Source organism: Hemitrygon akajei, chromosome 16 (genome assembly GCF_048418815.1).
Source record: "Hemitrygon akajei chromosome 16, sHemAka1.3, whole genome shotgun sequence".
Classification (NCBI taxonomy): Eukaryota; Metazoa; Chordata; class Chondrichthyes; order Myliobatiformes; family Dasyatidae; genus Hemitrygon; species Hemitrygon akajei.
Window position 1 is genome coordinate 1,499,713 of NC_133139.1, and position 21,486 is coordinate 1,521,198.

Consider the following 21,486-nt stretch of genomic DNA (forward strand, 5'->3'; position numbering starts at 1 on the left):
GGGACACTCTCACACCCAGGGACACTCTCACACCCAGGGACACTCCCACCCAGGGACACTCTCACCCAGGAGACACTCTCACCCAGGAGACTCACACCCAGGAGACACTCTCACCCAGGAGACACTCTCACCCAGGGACACTCACCCAGGAGACACACTCACCAAGGGACACTCTCACCCAGGGACACTGTCACCCAGGGACACTCTCACCCAGGAGACATTCTCACCCAGGAGACACTCTCACCCAGGAGACATTCTCACCCAGGAGACATTCTCACACCCAGGGACACTCTCACCCAGGGACACTCTAACCCAGGGACACTCTCACCCAGGGACACTCTCACCCAGGGACACTCCCACCCAGGGACACTCTCAAACCCAGGGACACTCTCACCCAGGAGACACTCTCACCCAGGGACACTCACCCAGGAGACACACTCACCAAGGGACACTCTCACCCAGGGACACTGTCACCCAGGGACACTCTCACCCAGGAGACATTCTCACCCAGGAGACACTCTCACCCAGGAGACATTCTCACCCAGGAGACATTCTCACACCCAGGGACACTCTCACCCAGGGACACTCTAACCCAGGGACACTCTAACCCAGGGACACTCTCACACCCAGGGACACTCTCACCCAGGGACACTCCCACCCAGGGACACTCTCAAACCCAGGGACACTCTCACCCAGGAGACACTCTCACCCAGGAAACACTCTCACCCAGGTGCCACAGTCAATCAGTAGGCCATATTCACCCAGGGGACCACACACTGGCAAAACAGGCAGGAGCTCCCAGCACAAACCTTTGCTACATTAGCATACAAACTGTCTCAGTTCAGTTGTGAATACAACACCCAGGGGCCACATTCACCAATAGTACAGGTAGGAGCTCCCCGGAGATTAGTATAGTGCACATTCATGGAAGAAGCCAGAGTTGGCCAGTAAATGATTGTCTCTCTGGCTGGAGGCCCGTGACGAGAGGGTGCCACAGGGATCCGTGCTGGGTCTGCTGTTTGTTGTCATCTAAATCAATGATCTGGATGATAATGTGTTTAACTGGATCAGCAAATCTGCGGATGATACTGAGAATGAGGGTGTAGTGAACAGTGAGGAAAACTATCATGGCTTATTGTGGGTTCTGGAACAGATGGAAAAATAGGCTCAAAAATGGCAGATGGAATTTGATGCAGGTAAGTGTGAGGTGTTGCACTTCTAGAGGAACAAAGGTAGGTCTCACACAGTGAACAGTAGGTCAGAAGGATCTGGGAATACAAGTCCACAATTCCTTGAAAGAGGCATCATAGGTAGACAGGCTCATAAAGAAAGCTTTTGGCATATTCACCTTCAGAAATCAAGGTACTGAGTGCAGGAGCTGGATTGTTATGTTTAAATTATATAAGACGTTGGTGAGGCCTAATTTGGAGTATTATGTGCAGTTTTCGTCAGCTGCCCACAGGTCAACCAGTTTGAAAGAGTCCAAAGAAAATTTATGAGGATGTTGCTGGTACTTGAGGACCTCAGTTATACGAAAACGTTGCAAAGGCTAGGACTTTATTTATTGGAACGTAGAAGATTGAGGGGAGATTTGATGGAAGTATACAAAATTATGGGAGGTATAGATGGGATAAATGCAATCAGGCTTTTTCCACTGAGGATGAGTGGGACTACAGCTAGAGGTCATGGGTTAAGGATGAAAGGTGAAATGTTTAAGGGGAACATGTGATTGTTTGCAACCAATCAACAGAGTGGGAGTGCGTAAAAAGAACTACCTTTTCAATTAGGTTCCTGATCAAGATCTAAAGCACAGAGTTCCACTGCAGTTTCTCTGAGTTGGGCAATGACCAGTTATTAGGGTGAATAAAAACAACGAAAGTGCAAACAGAGCAGCTGTTCTTTGAGTGGCCATTCTTTTGAGTGTGTTCGTCTTTAGAGTGGTTTTGGCGGGATCAGGCTTGGGTGAGATAAAGTTTCTGGTGAATTTCTATTCTTTACTCTATTTCTTCATTTCTCGTCAGTTAGGGCATAGTAGTGTAGTGAGAATAGCTCCGGGGCAGTGTTTTATACTGTGTGGGATGTGGGAAGTCGGGGAGACCTCCAGTCTCCCAGATAAAGACATCCACATCAGGTGCATTAAGCTGCAGCTTCTGAGAGAATGTATCAAGGATCTGGAGTGGCAGCTCAGTGACTTTCAACTCATATGGGAGTATGAGGAAGTGATAGATGGACCTACAGGAAGGTAGTCACCCTGAGGTTGCAAGAGCATGTGAAGACCCGGCCTGGAGTTCAAGGCTGGAGCCGCAGTCGGTGGTTGCGCAATCACTTTGAAGCTGTCCATGGTCGTTGGAACATGCGGTGATGGTGCTGGAGTCCAGATTTTGAATATGCCCTGGGTTGCTGGGGCAGCTGAGATCGACGGCCGGGGCTAATCCATGATTGCTGGAACCCGTGTTGATGGTGCTGGAGTCCGGGTTGTGAACATGCCCTGGGTAGCTGGGCCCGGGGCCACGATCCAAAGTCCACGCTCTGGAGTCTGCCAATGGAAGATCTTGCGATCCTTGCAGGACATGATAAAGTCAAAGAAACAGTGATTGCACACCTGGATCTGACGGAGGATGAAATAACGGACAGGTCCATTGCAAACGGAGAAAAAGGTGTCCCGGAGGCGTGGAAGGGATTCTGATAGGAGGAACAACACCTTATATACCGGCTGGGTAGCATCCAACCTGATGGCATGAACTTTGACTTCTCTAGCTTCCGTTAATGCCCCTCCCCTTCTTAACCCATCCCTGATATATTTAGTTTTTTTTCCTCTCTCTGCCCATCACTCTGCCTGTTCTCCATCTCCCTCTGGTGCTCCCCTCCCCCTTTCTTTCTCCCTAGGCCTCCCATCCCATGATCCTTTCCCTTCTCTAGCTCTGTATCCCTTTTGCCAATCACCTTTCCAGCTCTCAGCTTCACCCCACCCCCTCCGGTCTTCTCCTATCATTTCACATTTTCCCCTCCCCCTCCTACTTTCAAATCTCTTACTACCTTTCCTTTCGGTTAGTCCTGACGAAGGGTCTCGGCCCGAAACGTCGACAGCGCTTCTCCCTATAGATGCTGCCTGGCCTGCCATGTTCCACCAGCATTTTGTGTGTGTTGCTTGAATTTCCAGCATCTGCAGATTTTCTCGTGTTTGCCGGTCATATGGGGTGTTGTCTTAGATAGTGTATTTCAGTTATAGAGAGAGAATGGTTTTGATTTCCCTAGAGCGGAAGAGACTAAGGTGGGATCTGAGTAGTATGTGGGATTATGACAAGTGGGAATACTGATGGCAGGAAAGGTTCCCATTACAGAGGTGTGTATAACCAGAGGGCAGAGGTTTAGAGGGGATCTGGCGAAGGAACGATGCCCTCCCTGGTGGTATGGTGGCTGAAGGTGGTGCAGTATCATGATGCAGAAGGCTATGGACAAGGAGCTGATAAATGGAGACTTGATGGTTAGTATGATCTTTGTGGTCTGAAGGGACTGTTTATCTGCAGTATGACTGGGCAATACTTGGACGATCCGCATTGTGGCTGATTTCTGTTTAATAACACTGTGTACTCCTGCATCAGTGTGAGATTTCTCAAGGCAGTTGTCTGTGGTTTTGAAATTCATTTCAAACTTTATCTGAGGGATTTACAATCCCCATACTGTTTGTAATTGTATCTGTGTACGTCATTTTTCACTCACAAAACACAGCATAACAGTTTCAGGGAGCTATGCTCACAGAATCCAGACTGATTTCATTGTCTGATTCTCAAGGAGCTGAGAATCCCAGGAGTTCTGCAGGTTTTCTCCAGATATTCACAGAGGGAATTGCCGGTGTTGTCAGTCTCCAGGTGTAAGAGCAGCTTACATCAACCCATCTACAGCCAGAAGAACAGTTCACTCTCTCAGACCTACTCAGCAGTTTAACGGGTGCTGCTGCTGGTGGTCTCATTGGGGATAGTCATAGCACAGAAAAAGGCCCTTCTGCCCATCTTATCTGTGCTGAACTATTAAGCTGCCTATTCTCATTGGCCTGCACTGGGACTATAGCCCTCCATACACTCTCATCCATGTACATATCCAAACCTCTTAAAGCTTAAAATCGACCCAGTATCCACCATTTATATACTGACAGCTTGCTCCACACTCTCACCACCCTCTGAGTGATGAAGTTCACCCCCTCATAAGGTCAAAAGACCCTAAGATATACTAGTGGAGTTAGGCCAGTGATCCATCAAGTCTGCTCTGTCATTTTATCGTGGCTGATCCATTATTTCTCTCAGCCCCAATTTCCTGCCATCTCCCCGTATCCCTTCATGCCCTACCAATCAAGAATCTATCAACCTTGGCCTTAAATATACGAAAGATTTGGCGTCCACAGCTGCCTGTGGCAAGGAATTCCACAGGTTCATCACTTCCTGGCTAAAGAAATTCCTTCTCATCTCCATTCTAAAAGGACGTCCCTCTATTCTGAGCCCTGTGTACTCTCGTCTTAGACTCTCCCATCATAGGAAACATCCTCTTCACATCCACTCTATCAAGGCCCTTTACTATTTGATAGGTTTCAATGAGGTCACTGCACATTTTTCTGAATTCTAGAGAATACAGGCCCAAAAGCCATGAAACGCTCTTCACGTGACAACCATTCAATCCTGGAATCATTTTTGTGAACATGCTTCAAACTTTCTCCGGTTTCAGCACATTATTTGTAAAATAAGGGGCCCAAAACTGCTCACAAAACTCCAAGCGAAGACTCACCAGTGCTTTATAGTCTCAACATTACACCCTTGCTTTTACATTCTAGACCTCTTGAAATGAATGAAAACATTGCATTTCTCTTCCTCACCACAGACACAACCTGCAAATTAACCTTTAAGGAATGCTGCACAAGGACTCCCAAATCCCTTTGAACCTCAATTTTTTATATTTTCTCTCCATTTAGAAAATAGTAATCTCTTTCATTTCTTCTACCAAAGTGCATGACCATACACTTCTCAACAATGTATTCCATCTGCCATTTCTTTGCCTATTCTCCTAATCTGTCCAAGTCCTTCTGTAGCCTCTCTACTTCCTCAAAACTACCTGCCCCTCCACCTATCTTCATATTGTCTGCAAACTTTACAACAAAGGCATCAATTTTATCATCCAAATCATTGAAATATAACATATTAAAAAAATTGGTCCCATACACAGACCTCTGTGGAACACCGCTAGTCACCAACAACCAATCGGAAAAGGCTCCCCTTATTCCCACTCTTTACCTCCTGCCAATCAGCCATGGTTTTATCCATGCTACTATCTTTCCTGTAATACTATGGGCTCGTAGCTTGTAAAGCAGCCTTGTGTGGCACCTTGCCAAAGACCTTCTGAAAACCTAAGTACACAACCAATTCTCCTTTGTCCTGCTTGTTATTTCTTCAAAGAGCTGCAACAGATTTTCCAGGCAATATCTTCCCTTGAGGAAACCATGCTATAGCCTATTTTATCATGTACTTCTAAGTACCCTAAAATCACATCCTTAACAATCGACTCCCAACATCTTCCCAAACACTGAGGTCAGACTAATTGCCCTATAGTTTCTTTTCTTCTGCCTCTCTCCCTTCTTGAAGAGTGGAGTGACATTTGCAATTCTCCAGTCTTTTGGAATCATTCCAGAATCTAGTGATTCTTGAACAATCGTTACTAATGCCTCCACAATCTCTTCAGCCACCTCTTACAGAACTCTGTGGTGTACACCATCTTGTCCAAGAGATTTATCTACCTTCAGACCTTTCAGTTTCCCAAGAACCTTCTCTCTAGTTATTGTAACTTCACACACTTCATGACCCCTGACACTTGGAACTTCCACCATACTGCTAGTGTCTTTCACAGTGAAGATTGATGCAAAATACTTATTTAGCTTGTCCACCATTACTACCTCTCCAGCATCGCTTTCCAGTGGTCTGATATCCACTCTCACCTCTCTTTTACACTTTATGTATCTGAAAAAATTTCTGGTATCTTCTTTAATATTATTGGGTAACTTACTTTCATATTCCATCTTTTCCTTCTTAATGACTTCTTTAGTTACCTTCTGTTGGTTTTTAAAGCTTCCTAATCCTCTAACTTCCAACTAATTTTTGCTCTATTATATGCCCTCTCTTTGGCTGTTGTGTTGGCTTTGACTTGTTAGCCACAGTTGTGTCATCTTTCCTTTAGAATACTTTTTTTTTTAGGATGTATATATCCTGTGCCTTCTGAATTGCTTCCAGAAATTTCAGTCACTGTTGCTCTGCTGTCATCACTGCCAGTGTTCTTTTCCAATCAACTTTGGCCAACTCCTCTCTCATGTGTGTGTAATTCCCTTTACTGCACTGTAATACTGATTCATCTGACTCCATCATCTCCTTCTCATATTTGATGGTGAATTCCATCATATTATGATCACTTAACTCTAAAGGTTCTTTTACCTTCAGCTCTCTTATCAATTGCAGTTCATTGCACAAAACCCAATCAAAAGTAGCTGATGCTTTAGTGGGTTCAGCACTAGCTGCTCTAAAAAGCCATCTCATAGGCATTCCAGAAAAAACCCCTCTTGGAAACCAGCACCAACCTGTATATTGAAATCCTCCATGAGGATTGTAACTTTGCCCTTTTGTCATGCATTTTCTCTCTCCTGTGTAATTTGTCGCCCACTTCCATTCTACTGTTTGGGGGTCTGTATGTTACTTCGATCAGGATTTTTTACCATTGCAATTCTTTAGCTCTACCCACAATGATTCAACACCTTCCAACCCTATGTCACTTCTTTCTAATTGTTTGATTTCATACTATATCAACAGAGCCATGCCACTCCCTCTGCTTAGCTTCTTGTCCTTTCAATACAATGTGTATCCATGGGGATGATGGCAGGGCAGAGATGGCTGAAGTTACTGGGAATAGTTTACAATAGATATGTCCCACAGAAGAAAAGTTCTCAAATGGCTGGGGTAGGCAACGGTGGCTAACAAGGGAAGTTAAGGATTGCATAAAAGCCAAAGAAAGGGCATATAAGGTAGCAGAAGTCAGTGGGAAGTTAGATGATTGGGAAGCTTTAAAAGTCCAACAAAAGGGAATTGAAATGCTATAAGAAGGGAAAACATGAAATATGAGGGAAAAATAGCCAATGATATAAAGCAGGAGACCAAAGGTTTTTTTTAGTTATACGAAGAGTAAAAGGGAGGTGAGAGTTGATAATGGACCACTGGAAAATGATGTTGGTATGATAGTAATGGGGGACAAAGAAATGGCAAATGAACTTAATGGGTACTTTGCATCCGTCTTCACTGTGGAAGGTATTAACAGTATGCCAAAGGTCCTTGAGTGTCAGGGAGCAGGAGTGAGTGCCATTGCTATTATAAAGGGAAAAGTACTAGGCAAACTCAAATTTCTACAGGTGGATAAGTCACCTGGACCAGATGGACTTCCCCAGAGTCCTGAGAGAGGTTGCTGAAGGGATAATGGATGCAATGGTCATGATCTTTCAAAAATCATTTGAATCTGGCATGGTCCCGGAGGACTGTAAGTTTGCAAATGTGACTCCACTCTTTAAGAAGGGAGGAAGGCAAAAGAGAGGAAATTATAGCCAGTTAGCCTAACTTCAGCAGATGGGAAAGTGTTGGAGTCTATTATTGAGGATGCAGTTTCAGGGTACTTGGAGACTAATGATAAAATAAGTCAAAGTCAGCATGATTTCTGTAAAGTGAAATCTTGCCTGACAAATCTATTAGAGTTTTTTGAGGAAGTAACAAGCAGGGTGGACAAAGGAGAGGCAGTGGATGTCATTTACTTGGATTTTCAGAAGGCATTTGCTAGGATGTCACACATGAGGCTGCTTAACAAGAAAAATTCTTGTGGTGTTACAGGAAAGACACTGGCATGGATAGAGGAGGAGGCAGCAAGTGGGAATAAAAGGGGCCTTTTCTGGTTGGCTGCCAGTAACTAATGGTGTTCCTCAAGGGTCAGTATTGGGACTGCTACTTTTCATATTGTTTGTCAGTGGTTTGGATAATGGAATTGATGGCTTTGTGGCAAAAGTTGCGGATGATACAAAGATAGGTGGAGGGGTAGATAGTGCCAAGGAAGCGAAGTGTTTGCAGCAGGACTTAGACAAATTGGAAAAATGGGCAAATAAGTGGCAGATGGAGTACAGTGTTGGGAAATGTATGATAATGCATTTTGGTAATAGGAATGATAGTGTGGACTATTATTTAAATGGGGAGAAGGTTCAAATATCAGAGGTATATCAAATATAGGATTCATTGTGTAAGACTCCCAGAAGATTAATTTACGGGTTGAGTCATGGTAAAGAAAGCAAATGCAATGTTGGCATTTATTTCAAGGGGAATAGAATATAAAAGCAAGGAGATAATGCTGAGCTTTTATAAGACACTAGTCAGGCCACACTTGGAGTATTGTCAACAGTTTTTTTTAGCCAGGGAGTAGTAAATCTGTGGAATTCTCTGCCACAGATTGTGGCGGAGGCCAAAATGTGCAAATACTTAAGGCAGAAGCTGATCATTTCCTGATCAGTCCAGGCATCAAAGGATGTGGCGAGAAGGCTGGTGTATGGGGTTGAGTGGTATCTGGGATCAGCTGTGATGGAATAGCAGAGCAGACTCGATGGGCTGAATGGCCTAATTCTGTTCCTTTGTCCTATTGTCTTATGGTTAATCTTGTATAATCTTCATTCAGCCATGATTCAGTGATGCGCACATCATTGTACATGCTAATCTGTAACTGTGCCAAAAGTTCATCTAGCTTATTCCATATACTGCACAAATGCAAACGTCACACTTCCACTCCTGTATTCACCCTTTTCATTTTTGTCTGCCTTTCACATTGCAGTTCATCCTGTTGACTGTATATTTGCCCTATCATCAGCCTCTTCTTGCTAGCAGTATCATTGCAGATTCCCTGTGTTTGTAAACACACTCCCTCATCCTCAGCGCGATGAGTCCAGTTCCCATCCCTCTGCCGAATCAGTTAAAACCATCCTGAACACTCTAGCAAACCTGCTTGTAAGGATATTGGGCTCTATTGGGTTTAGGTGTAACCCGTCCCTTCTGTACAGGTCATACCTTCCCCAGAAGATGTCCCAATGATCCATAAATCTGAACCCCTGCCCCCTGCACCAGTTCTTCAGCCACACATTCACCAACCAAATCATCCTATTTTTACCTTCACTGGCACGTGGCATAGGCAGCAATCCAGAGATTACTACCCTGGAGGTCCTGTTTTTCAGCTTTCTACTGAGCTCCCTAGAATCTCTCTTCAGGACCTCCTCACCTTGTTACCTATATCATTGCTGCCAATATGTACCAAGATTTCTGGCTGCTCACACTTGCCCTTGGGAATGCCATAGGTACGATCTGAGATAACCCTGACCCTGGCACCTGGGAGGCAACCGGGTGTCTCTATTGACCCATAGAACATTGTCTCTGTCCCTCTGCAGTCCTCTCCACCTTCTCAGCAGACACCATGCCAGAGACCCGGTCACCATGCCTCCCCCCCCCCCCCCGAAAGGTTGTCCTCCTCAACAGTATCTAAAGTTGTATACTTATTATTGAGGGGAATGGCCACAGGTATACTCTGCACTGGCTGTACATTTCCCTTCCTTCCTTTGACAGTCACTCAGTTACCCGTCTCTTGCAACCTCAGGGTGACTACCTTCCTGTAGGTCCATCTATCACTTCCTCATACTCCCATATGAGTTGAAAGTTACTGAGCTGCCACTCCAGATCCTTGATACATTCTCTCAGAAGCTGCAGCTTAATGCACCTGATGTGGATGTCTTTATCTGGGAGACTGGAGGTCTCCCCGACTTCCCACATCCCACACAGTATAAAACGCTGCCCCGGAGCTATTCTCACTACACTACTATGCCCTAACTGACGAGAAATGAAGAAATAGAGTAAAGAATAGAAATTCACCAGAAACTTTATCTCACCCAAGCCTGATCCCGCCAAAACCACTCTAAAGACGAACACACTCAAAAGAATGGCCACTCAAAGAACAGCTGCTCTGTTTGCACTTTCGTTGTTTTTATTCACCCTAATAACTGGTCATTGCCCAACTCAGAGAAACTGCAGTGGAACTCTGTGTTTTAGATCTTGATCAGGAACCTAATTGAAAAGGTAGTTCTTTTTACGCACTCCCACTCTGTTGACTTGTTTACTCTGTTTACGCACTTTCCCAAGAATCTACTCTCTAGTTATGGTAACTTCACACACTTCATGGACCCTGACACCTGGAACTTCCACCATACTGCTATTCAGAATCTGAATCAGAATCAGGTTTATTATCACCGGCATGTGTCATGAAATTTGTTAACTTAGCAGCAGCAGTTCAATGTAATACATAATATAGAAGAAAAAAAAACAAAATGAAATAATAATAATAAATAAATCCACAGTAAATACTGATGCAGAATACTTATTCAGTTTATCCGCAATTTTATTGTCACCCATTACTGCCTCTTCAGAGTTATTTTCCAGTGGTCTAATATCCACTCTTGCTTCTCTTTTACACTTTATGTATCTGAAGAAACCTTTGGTAGCCTCTTTAATATTATTGCTTAACTTACTTTCATATTCTATCTTTACCTTCTTAATGACGTTTTAGTTGCCTTCTGTTGGTTTTTAAAAGCTTCTAACTTCCCACTAATTTGTGCTTTATTATATACCCTCTATTTGATTTTTACATTGGCTTTAGCTTCTCTTGTTAGCCACAGTTGTGTTATTTTTCCTTCAGAATACTTCTTCTTCTATGGGATGTATACATTCTGTGCCTTCCGAATTCCTACCAGAAACTTTGGACATTGCAGCTCTGCCTTCAACCCTGCCAGTGTTCTTTTCCAATCAAGTCTGGCCAATTCCCCTCTCATGCCTCTGCAGTTTCCATTACTCCACTGTAATACTGATATATTCTCCTTCTCAAATTTCAATCATATTATGAACACTTGCCCCAAAAGTTTTTTTTACCTTAAGCTCTCTAATCAAATCTGGTTCATTACACATCACGCAATTCAGAATAGCTGATCGTCTAGTGGGCTCAAGCACAAACTGCTCTAAAAAGCTATCTCATAGACACTCTAGAAATTCCCCCTCCTGTAATCCAGCACCAACTTGATTTTCCCAATCCATCTGCATATTGATGTCCTGCATACTATTGTAACATTGTCCTTTTGGCATGCATTTTCTATTTCCCTTGTAAGCTCTTCGAGGCTTCTTGACACAATATTGTAGATAAACCTACAAGAGGAGAGGCTGTACTTGATTTGGTATTGGGAAATGAACCTGGTCAGGTGTCAGATCTCTCAGTGGGAGAGCATTTTGGAGATCATGATCATAATTCTATCTTCTTTAGCATTGGAGAGAGATAGGAACAGACAAGTTAGAAAAGCGCTTAATTGGAGTAAGGGGAATTATGAGGCTATCAGGCAGGAAATTGGAAGCTTAAATTGTAAAGAGATGCTCTCAGGGAAAAGTACACAAGAAATGTGGCAAATGTTCAGGGGGTAATTGTGTGGAGTTCTGCATAGGTACGTTCCAATGAGCCAGGAAAGTTATGGTAGGGTACAGGAACCATAGTGTACAAAAGCTGTAATAAATCTAGTCAACAAGAAAAGAAAAGCTTACAAAAGGTTTAGTGAGATAGGTAATGTTAGAGATCTAGAAGATTATAAGGCTACTAGGAAGAAGCTTAAGAAGGAAATTAGGCGAGCCAGAAGGGGTCATGAGAAGGCCTTGGTGGGCAGAATTAAGGAAAACCCCAAGGCATGTTGAATTTCCCCATGGGGATGAATAAAGTATCTATCTATCTATCTATCATTCTACAAGTATGTGAAGAGCAAGAGGATAAGACGTGAAAGAATAGGACCTATCAAGTGTGACAGTGGGAAAGTGTGTATAGAACCGGAGGAAATAGCAGAGGTACTTCACGAATATTTTACTTCAGTATTCACTATGGAAAAAGATCTTGGTGATTGTAGTGATGACTTGCAGCAGACTGAAAAGCTTGAGCATGTAGATATTAAGGAAGAGGATGTGCTGGAGCTTTTGGAAAGCATCAAGTTGGATAAGTCTCCAGGACAGGATGAGATGTACCCCAGGCTACTGTGGGAGGCGAGGGAGGAGATTGCTGAGCCTCTGGAGATAATTTTTGCATCATCAATGAGGATGGGAGAGGTTCCAGAGGATTGGAGGGTTGTGGATGTTGTTCCTTTATTCAAGAAAGGGGGTAGAGATAGCCCAGGAAATTATAGACCAGTGAGTCTTACTTCAGTGGTTGGTAAGTTGATGGAGAAGATCCTGAGAGGCAGTGTTTATGAACATTTGGAGAGGTATAATATGATTAGGAATAGTCAGCATGGCTTTGTCAAGGGCAGGTCCTGCCTTACGAGTCTGACTGAATTTTTTGAGGATGTGATTAAACACATTAATGAAGGAAGAACAGTAGATGTAGTGTATATGGATTTCAGCAAGGCATTTGATAAGGTACCCCATGCAAGGCTTATTGTGAAAGTAAGGAAGCCTGGGATCCAAGGGGACATTGCTTTGTGGATCCAGAACTGGCTTGCACACAGAAGACAAAGAGTGGTTGTAGACGGGTCATATTCTGCATGGAGGTCAGTGACCAGTGGTGTGCCTCAGGAATCTGTTCTGGGACCCTTACTCTTCGTGATTTTTATAAATGACCTGGATGAGAAAGTGGAGGGATGGGTTAGTAAGTTTGCTGATGACACAAAGGTTGGAGGTGTTGTGGATAGTGTGGAGGGCTGTCATAGGTTACAGCAGAACATTGATAGGATGCAAAATTGGGTTGAGGAGTGGCAGATGGAGTTCAACCCAGATAAGTGTGAAGTGGTTCATTTTGGTAGGTCAAATATGATGGCAGCATAAAGTATTAATGGTAAGACATTAGTGGCAGTGTGGAGGATCTGAGGGATCTTAAGGTCCGAGTCCATAGGATGCTCAAAGCAGCTGCACAGGTTGACTCTGTGGTTAAGAAGGCATACGGTGTATTGGCCTTCATCAATCATGTAATTGAATTTAGGAACCGAGAGGTAATGTTGCAGGTATATAGGACCCTGGTCAGATCCCACTTGGAATACTGTGCTCATTTCTGGTCATATAACCATATAACAATTACAGCACAGAAACAGGCCACCTCGGCCCTTTTAGTCCGTGCCGAACGGTTACTGTCACCTAGTCCCACTGACCCGAACTCAGCCCATAACCCTCCATTCCTTTCCTGTCCATATACCTATCCAATTTTGCTTTAAATGTCAATACTGAACCTGCCTCTACCACTTCTACTGGAAGCTCATTCCACACAGCTACCACTCTCTTGAGTAAAGAAATTCCCCCTCATGTTACCCTTAAACTTTTGCCCCCTAAGTCTCAACTCATGTCCTCTTGTTTGAATCTCCCCTACTCTCAATGGAAAAAGCCTATCCACGTCAACTTTATCTATCTCCCTCGTAATTTTAAATACCTCTATCAAGTCCCCCCTCAACCTTCTACGCTCTAAAGAATAAAGACCTAACTTGTTCAATCTTTCCCTGTAACTTAGGTGCTGAAATCCAGGTAACATTCTAGTAAACCTTTTCTGTACTCTCTCTATTTTGTTGACATCTTTACTATAATTCGGTGACCAGAACTGTACATAATACTCCAAATTTGGCCTTACCAATGCCTTGTACAATTTTAACATTACATCCCAACTCCTATACTCAATGCTTTGATTTATAAAGGCCAACATACCAAAAGCTTTCTTCATCACCCTATCCACATGAGATTCCACCTTCAGGGAACTATGCACCATTATTCCTAGATCACTCTGTTCTACTGCATTCTTCAATGCCCTACCATTTACCATGTATGTCCTATTTGGATTATTCCTACCAAAATGTAGCATCTCACTACAGGAAGCATGTGGAAGCCATAGAAAGGGTGCAAAGGAGATTTACAAGGATGTTGCCTGGATTGGCGAGCATGCCTTATGAAAACAGGTTGAGCAAACTCAGCCTTTTCTCCTTGGAGCAACGGAGGATGAGAGGTGATCTGATAGAGGTCTATAAGATGATGAGAGGCATTGATCGTGTGGATAGTCAGAGGCTTTTTCCCAGGGCTGAAATGGTTGCCACAAGAGGACACAGGTTTAAGGTGCTGGTGAGTAGGTACAGAGGAGATGTCAGGGGTAAGTCTTTTACTCAGAGAGTGGTGAATGTGTGGAATGGGCTGCCTGCAACGGTGGTGGAGGCGGATACGATATTGTCTTTTAAGAGACTTTTGGATAGGTACATGGAGCTTAGAAAAATAGAGGGCTGGGGTAAGCCTACTGATTTCTAAGGTTGGGACATGTTTGGCACAACTTTGTGGGCCGAAGGGCCTGTATTGTGGTGAAGGTTTTATATGTTTCTATAAACTTCTGGAAAACAATGCTGGAGAGGTAGTAATGGGGGATAATGAAATAGCGGATGAACTGAATAAGTATTTTGCATCAGTCTTCTCTGTGGAAGACACTAGCAGTGTGGTAGAAGTTCCAGGTGTCGGGGGCATGAGGTATGTGAAGTTACCATAACTAAAGAGAATGTTCTTAGGAAACTGAAAGGTCTGAAGGTAGATAAGTCAGCTGGACCAAATGGTGTATACCTGAGTTCTGAAAGAAGTGGCTGAAGAGCTCATAGAGGCATTAGTAATGGTGTTTCAAGAATCACTAGGTTCTGGAATGGTTTGAAGACTAGAAAATTACAACTCTCACTCCACTCTTAAAGAAGTGAGAGAGGCAGAAGAAAGGAAACTATAGACCAGTTAGTCTGACCTCAGTGGTTGGGAAGATGCTGGAGCCAATTATTAGGGATTAGGTCTCAGCGTTCTCAGATGCACATGATAAAATAGGACGTGGTCAGCATGGTTTCCTCAAGGTAAAATCTTGCTTGACAATCTGTGGAAATTTTGTGAAGAAGTAACAAGCAGGATAGACAAAGGAGATTGGTTGATGTTGTGTACTTGGATTTTCAGAAGGCCTTTGACAAGGTGCCACACAAGCTACTTAGCTGCTTAACAAGCTACCAGCCCATGGTATTACAGGAAAGATTCTAGTATGGATAAAGCAGTGACTGACTGGCAGGAGGCAAAGAGCAGGAATGAAGGCAGCCTTTTATGGTTTGCTCCCGGTGACCAGTGGTGTTCCACAGGGGTCTGTGCTGGGGCCACTTCCTTTTACATTATATGTCAATGATTTGGATGATGGAATCAATGGCATTTTTGCAAAGTTTTCAGACAATATGAAGGCAGGTTGAAGGAAAGGTAGTTTTGAGGAAATGGAGAGGCTATAGATGGACAGACAGATTAGGAGAATGGGCAAAGAAATGGCCTTTTAGAAATGAGATATTAGTCCCCCTCCAGTTCAGATGCAAACTGTTTCTTCTGTGCAGTTCCCACTTTCCCTGGAAGAGAGCTCAATGATTCAAAAATCTTATGCCCTTCATCCTACACGAATTCCTTAGCCATATATTAAACTGTATAATCTTCCTAGTGCTGGCCTCACTAGCACGTGGTGCAGGTAGCAAACCTGAGATCACAAACCTGGAGGTTCTGCCCTTTAACTTAGCACCTAACTCTCTGAACTGCCTATGCAGAACCTCATCACTTGTTCTACCCATGTCATTGGTACCGACATGGTCCACGACTTCTGGCTGATCACCCTTCCACTTAAGAATGCTGAGGACTCGATCTGAAATATCCAAGATCCTGGCACCTGGGAGGCAACATATCATCCAGGATTCTTGTTCTCACCGACAGAACCTCCTGTCTGTTCCCCTAACTAACAAATCCCCTATCACCAGAACATGCCTCTTCGTCTCCCTTCCCTTCAGAGTCACAGAGGCAACAGAGGCACAGATTTACTGGGAACCATTGCAGATTTGCATCATCTGACTGCAGCAAAGATTAGTATGAGGCCCTATATTCAGGAGAGGATGTGGACCATCTTTGGCTAATATAGCCCAAGGATTAGGTGTCTTTTGCATGCTGGTTGTCTACCCTGTTGGTGTGGTCCTTTATTGGTTCCATTGTGGTTATTGGACTTATTGAGTGTGCCTGCAAGGAAATGAATCTCAGGGTGATATATGGTGACATAAACAGAATGTACTTTGATAATAAATTTACTTTGAACAGACTATCCCATCTATACCACTCATCTGTGGAACAGAGTGATCTAGGAATAATAGTGCATAGTTCCCTGAAGGTGGAATCTCATGTGGATAGGGTGATGAAGAAAGCTTTTGGTATGTTGGCCTTTATAAATCAAAGCATTGAGTATAGGAGTTGGGATGTAATGTTAAAATTGTACAAGGCATTGGTAAGGCCGAAATTGGAGTATTGTGTACAATTCTGGTTACCGAATTATAGGAAAGATATCAACAAAATAGACAGAGTACAGAGAAGATTTACTAGAATGTTACCTGGGTTTCAGCACCTAAGTTACAGGGAAAGGTTGAACAAGTTAGGTCTTTATTCTTTGGAGCGTAGAAGGTTGAGGGGGGACTTGATAGAGGTATTTAAAATAATGAGGGAGATAGATCAAGTTGACGTGGATAGGCTTTTTCCATTGTGAGTAGGGGAGATTCAAACAAGAGGACATGATTTCAGAGTTAAGGGGCAAAAGTTTAAGGGTAACATGAGGGAAAATTTCTTTATTCAAGAGAGTGGTAGCTGTGTGGAATGAGCTTCCAGTAGAAGTGGTAGAAGCAGGTTCGGTATTGTCATTTAAAGTAAAATTGGATAGGTATATGGACAGGAAAGGAATGGAGGGTTATGGGTTGCGTGTGGGCCAATGGGACTAGGTGAGTGTAAGCGTCGGCACGGACTAGAAGGGCCGAGATGCCCTGTTTCCGTGCTGTAAATTTTATATGGTTATATGGTTTGTAAAACATTCACAATATCATCTCTCAGCCTCTGATAGAATAACCCAGTCTATCCAATCTCTCCTTATAACTACAGCCCTCCACTCTAGGCACCACTATGGTGAATCTCTGCACCCTCCCCACTGGTAGCACATCCTTAATGTGATGCGAAGACCAGAACTATCCACAATTCTCCAAGTGTGACCTGTTGAACATTAGTGGTGAAACGGAATGAAGAGGAGGGGGTGGATGAGGAGAAGGGGAAGAAAGGTGAGGGATGGAGGTGAGAGAAGGTGTGAGGAAAAGGGAGGGGAAGGGGACAGGTCAAGGTGGAAGAGGAAGCCTACCTTTAGTAGTAACTGGCTCCGTGGATGTTGGCCTACCCGGTCTCTCCCCTGCCCAGTCTTTTGTAGTCAGTCGTCCTGTGGCGAGGCTGCTGGTCTCAGTAGGGATTGGTGGCAGCTGATGGAGCAGTCCAGTGGGGGTTGGTGGTGGCTCACGGAACTGTCTGGTGGGGGTCACTGTCTCTGTTCTGGCTACCACAACACTTCCCAGCACCTGCTCCTTCCCTGTGTCAGGCCATTGCTCTGACTGAGGTAGCTTGTTTGACTCCTTGAGGTCCAACAATGCCACCGGATGAGTCTCCATTGGCCGTGGGTCAGCTGTCCGGTCAGACCAGGAGGCAGAAGCTGTAGAGCCCCGCATCTCCAGAGTTGGCACTGCCCAGGTATGATGCTTCGATCCTGGGGCTGTGGGCAGTGGCCTGGGGCTGGACCGGTCATTCAGATCCTCTTCCTCAGAGCTGTAGAATTGCCTGGAGTGGCCTGGCCTCACTGGAGTAGGCTGCCTGCTGCCCAGATGTTGTTGCATGGGGGTTTTCAGCGTGAAGCCCCAGGGCATGGACAGGGCCAACTCTGGGTCCCCTCCACTGCCTTCCTCTGCCACAGCCCACTGCTCTTGGCTCCCTGCCAAGTGATTCCTCACACCACTGGATGGCTGGACAGCAGCAGCTGTGAACAGAAAGAACAGCTGGATTTAATACCTGGCTTTGATGGCTGGAACAGAACTAAGAAAAGCAGGAGGTGGCTACTCCTGCTTCACTATTCAAATACAACCTGCAGGCCTCCTTCAGCCCCCACTGGTCACTATTTCCATAACTCTTGATAAGTTAAGATTCTAATATCTCTCAGTCTGTGGCTTAAATATTCCAGAGACTCAGCCTGTTGGGTCAAGAATTCCAAAGGTTCATTTGTGATATTCTACAGAAAGGTCAACTCAACATCAGCCCCTTGAGCTCAACATGAGTTTGTGTTTCATTGAGATCACTTTTCGTTTGATTTTAAAGACATAGCATGGAACAGGTCCTTATAGTGCCACGCAGCACCAAACAAGCCCTTCCAGCCCAGTAACCCACCCATTTAACCCTGGCCTAATCACAATTCCCTTCTAACCCGGACGCCTTTGGGCTTTGGATGGAAACGTATGTGGTCATCACGACTTTCTTACAGAGGATACCAGAATTGAACTTTGAACTGTGATGCCCCAACAATAATAACGTTGCGTGTATGAGTGGCACCCTAACTCTTCTCGACTCATGGGTCCATAGCTCAGTCTGTTCAATCACTCATCATTGACAAACCACTTCTACGCTCCCCCTTACATCGGGAAACCAGACCCACCCACAAGGTCCAAGGTGAGACTTTGGCTGGCATCTATGTAGTTGGAGCAGTAAAGGTTGAGATTCTGTACAAGGGAGATTAGAGAGACTGTGTGTACCTTATATAGTAGAAACAGAAGGCTAGGTGTGCTCACCAAGTCAAGGAGCATCTGTGGAGTTAAAAATGTAAGATCAATGTCTCGGGTTGAGACCACGCATCAGGACTCAGAGGGACGTAATGCTGAGGTTTTATAAAGCAAGGGTAAAACTGAATGTTAGGTATTGTCAGCAGTTATGGGTTCCTTATCTATGAAAAGATGTGTTGGCACTTGAGAGGTGTGTAGAGGAGCTTCACAAGAATGATCCTGGGAATGAAATGGTTAATGCATGAGGAACATTTGATGGCTCTGGGCCTGTACACACTGGAGTTTAGAAGAATGAGGAGGATAAACTTATCGAATATTGAAAGGCATAGATAGAGTGGATGTGGAGAGGATGCTTCTTATAGAGGCTGATTCTAGGACCAAAGAGCACAGCCTCACAATAGAAGGACATCCGTTTAGAACAGAGATTAGGAGGAACTTATTTAGCCAGAGGGTGGTGAATCAATGAATCTATGAAATTCATTGCCACAGACGTCTGTGGAGGACAAGTCAATGGGTATATTTAAGGTGGAGGTTGATAGGTTCTTGATCAGTCAGGCCATCAAAGGTTATGGGAAGAAGGCAAGAGAAAGGGGTTATAAATGAACCATGATGAAATCGTACAGCGGGCTTGATGGGCTGAATGGAACAGATTGCCAGTATATAAAAATGATGGGATAGAGACTGATAGGTGACTAATGGGAGGGGATAATGGACAGATGGAAACAGGTGGTGGAGAGGGGATGGAATGGAGGACAAAGGGAGAAGAAATCTAGGTGGCCAGATGAGCGTGTGGGAGACAGCATTGGGGTGTGCGGTCACCTAAAACTGGAAAATTCAACATTCATATCGAGTGGTAAGCAACCCAAGCAAAATATGAGATGCTGAAGACACTACAGAAACACTCACATCACCGAGTACACCAACATCTTTCAATCTCTTATCAGTTAAAAATATCATCATCATCAGGTGCCATGCCCAGTTTAAGCTTTGACTGCCATGGCCCACACACTCCTGTTCCGGGTCAAGTGGATCAATTTATTGGTATTCATTTCCAGTTCTCTGGCTGCTATCTCCATCATCATTTGTGCTAATTTTATTGTGATGGGAAATTAATACAAATGTAGGGATGTTCTGCTTCCGTGAAACAGGCACATCTCAACAAATCTGTACAATATCGGTCTACTCACTGGCAAGACACATCTCGACAATTATTTACAATACCGGTCTGTCATTTGGTGAGATCACATCCTACACATCAGTACAATATCGGTCTACTTAATATCGGTCTGCTCATTTGTGATATCGCTTCTCAACACATCTGTACAATATCGGACTTTTCTTTGGTGAGATCACATTTTGACGCATCTGTACAATATCAGTCTAATCAATATCAGTCTACTCATTGGTGAGATACATCTCGACAAATCTGTACAGTATCAGTCTAATCAATATCGGTCTACTCATTGGTGAGATACATCTTGACAGATCTGTACAATAGCGGTCTACCCATCATTGAAATCACATCTGACACATCTGTACAATATCGGTCTTTTCATTGGTGAGATATCATCTTGACCGAGTTTTGCACTATCATCCTGGTAGCAGTGTTTCCTTCCACTCAGGCCAACTTCAAATAGGCTCTAGAGGAGCTGATTAACGTGATCAGGCACAAAACTGAGCACCCTGATGCCTTCCCATTCATTGTGGGGGATTTCAACCAGGCCAGCTTGAAGAAGTCTCTGAACAACTACCAACAACATATTACGTGTGGAACCAAATGAGTCAACATGCTTGACCACTGTTATACCACCACCAATAATGCTTACTGTGACATCCCATGCCCACATTTTGGAAAGTCCAATCACCTGGCTGTACCTCTACTCCCAGCACATAGGCAGAGACTAAAGACCACAGCACCAGTGGTGAGGTCAAAGAAGGTATGGCCAAGGGAGCCTACAGGACTGCTTTGAGTCGACGGACTGGACAATATTCAGGAATTCATTTTCAAGTCTGAAGAAATACACTACAGTTATCACCAACTTCATCAAAACCTGTGCGGATGAGTGTGTGCCTTTAAGAATTTACTTGGCATACCCACAGGAGATTTGTAGTCTTCTAAGGGCTCTATCAGTGACATTCAAGACTGGTGAACTGAGTGTGGCTTCATCTTGACAGTAGAGGAGGCCATGGATATTCATCTTGACAGTAGAGGAGGCCATGGATACACTCCATGACAGTAGAGGAGGCTATGCCACACTCAGGTTGGAGGAACAACACCTTATATTCCATCTGGGTAGCCTCCAACCTGATGGCATGAACATTGATTACATTAATGCCCCTCCTCCCCTTCTTACCCCATCCCTGATTTATTTATTTCTTCCCCCCTTCCTTTTTTTTCTCTCTCTGACCATCACTCTTTGCCTGTTCTCCATTTCCCTCTGGTGCTCCCCTTCCCATTTCTTTCTCCCTAGGCCTCCCATCCCATGATCCTTTCCCTTCTCCAGCTCTGTATCTCTTTTGCCAATCACCTTTCCAGCTCATAGCTTCACCTCACCCCCTCCTGTCTTCTCCTATCATTTCAGATTTCCCCCTTACCATCCTACTTTCAAATCTCTTACTATCTTTTCTTTCAGCTAGTCCTGACGAAGGGTCTTGGCCCGAAATGTTGACAGTGTTTCTTCCTATAGATGCTGCCTGGCCTGCTGCGTTCCACCAGCATTTTGTGTGTGATGCTT

General features: G+C 44.3%; 1 protein-coding gene across 5 annotated transcripts in view; it reads right to left on the minus strand.

The window, feature by feature from the left end:
- ncanb (neurocan b) overlaps window positions 1-21,486 on the minus strand; it is a 416,144-nt gene that overhangs the window by 247,303 nt on the left and 147,355 nt on the right. For 4 of the 5 annotated variants that reach the window (XM_073068065.1, XM_073068064.1, XM_073068066.1 and 1 more), the window contains exon 7: window positions 17,296-17,958. The exons of the other annotated variant lie outside the window; for it this stretch is intronic. In XM_073068065.1, coding sequence (XP_072924166.1) covers window positions 17,296-17,958 — 663 coding nt within the window. The remainder of the gene's footprint in view (window positions 1-17,295; window positions 17,959-21,486) is intronic. 5 annotated transcript variants of the gene reach the window in all.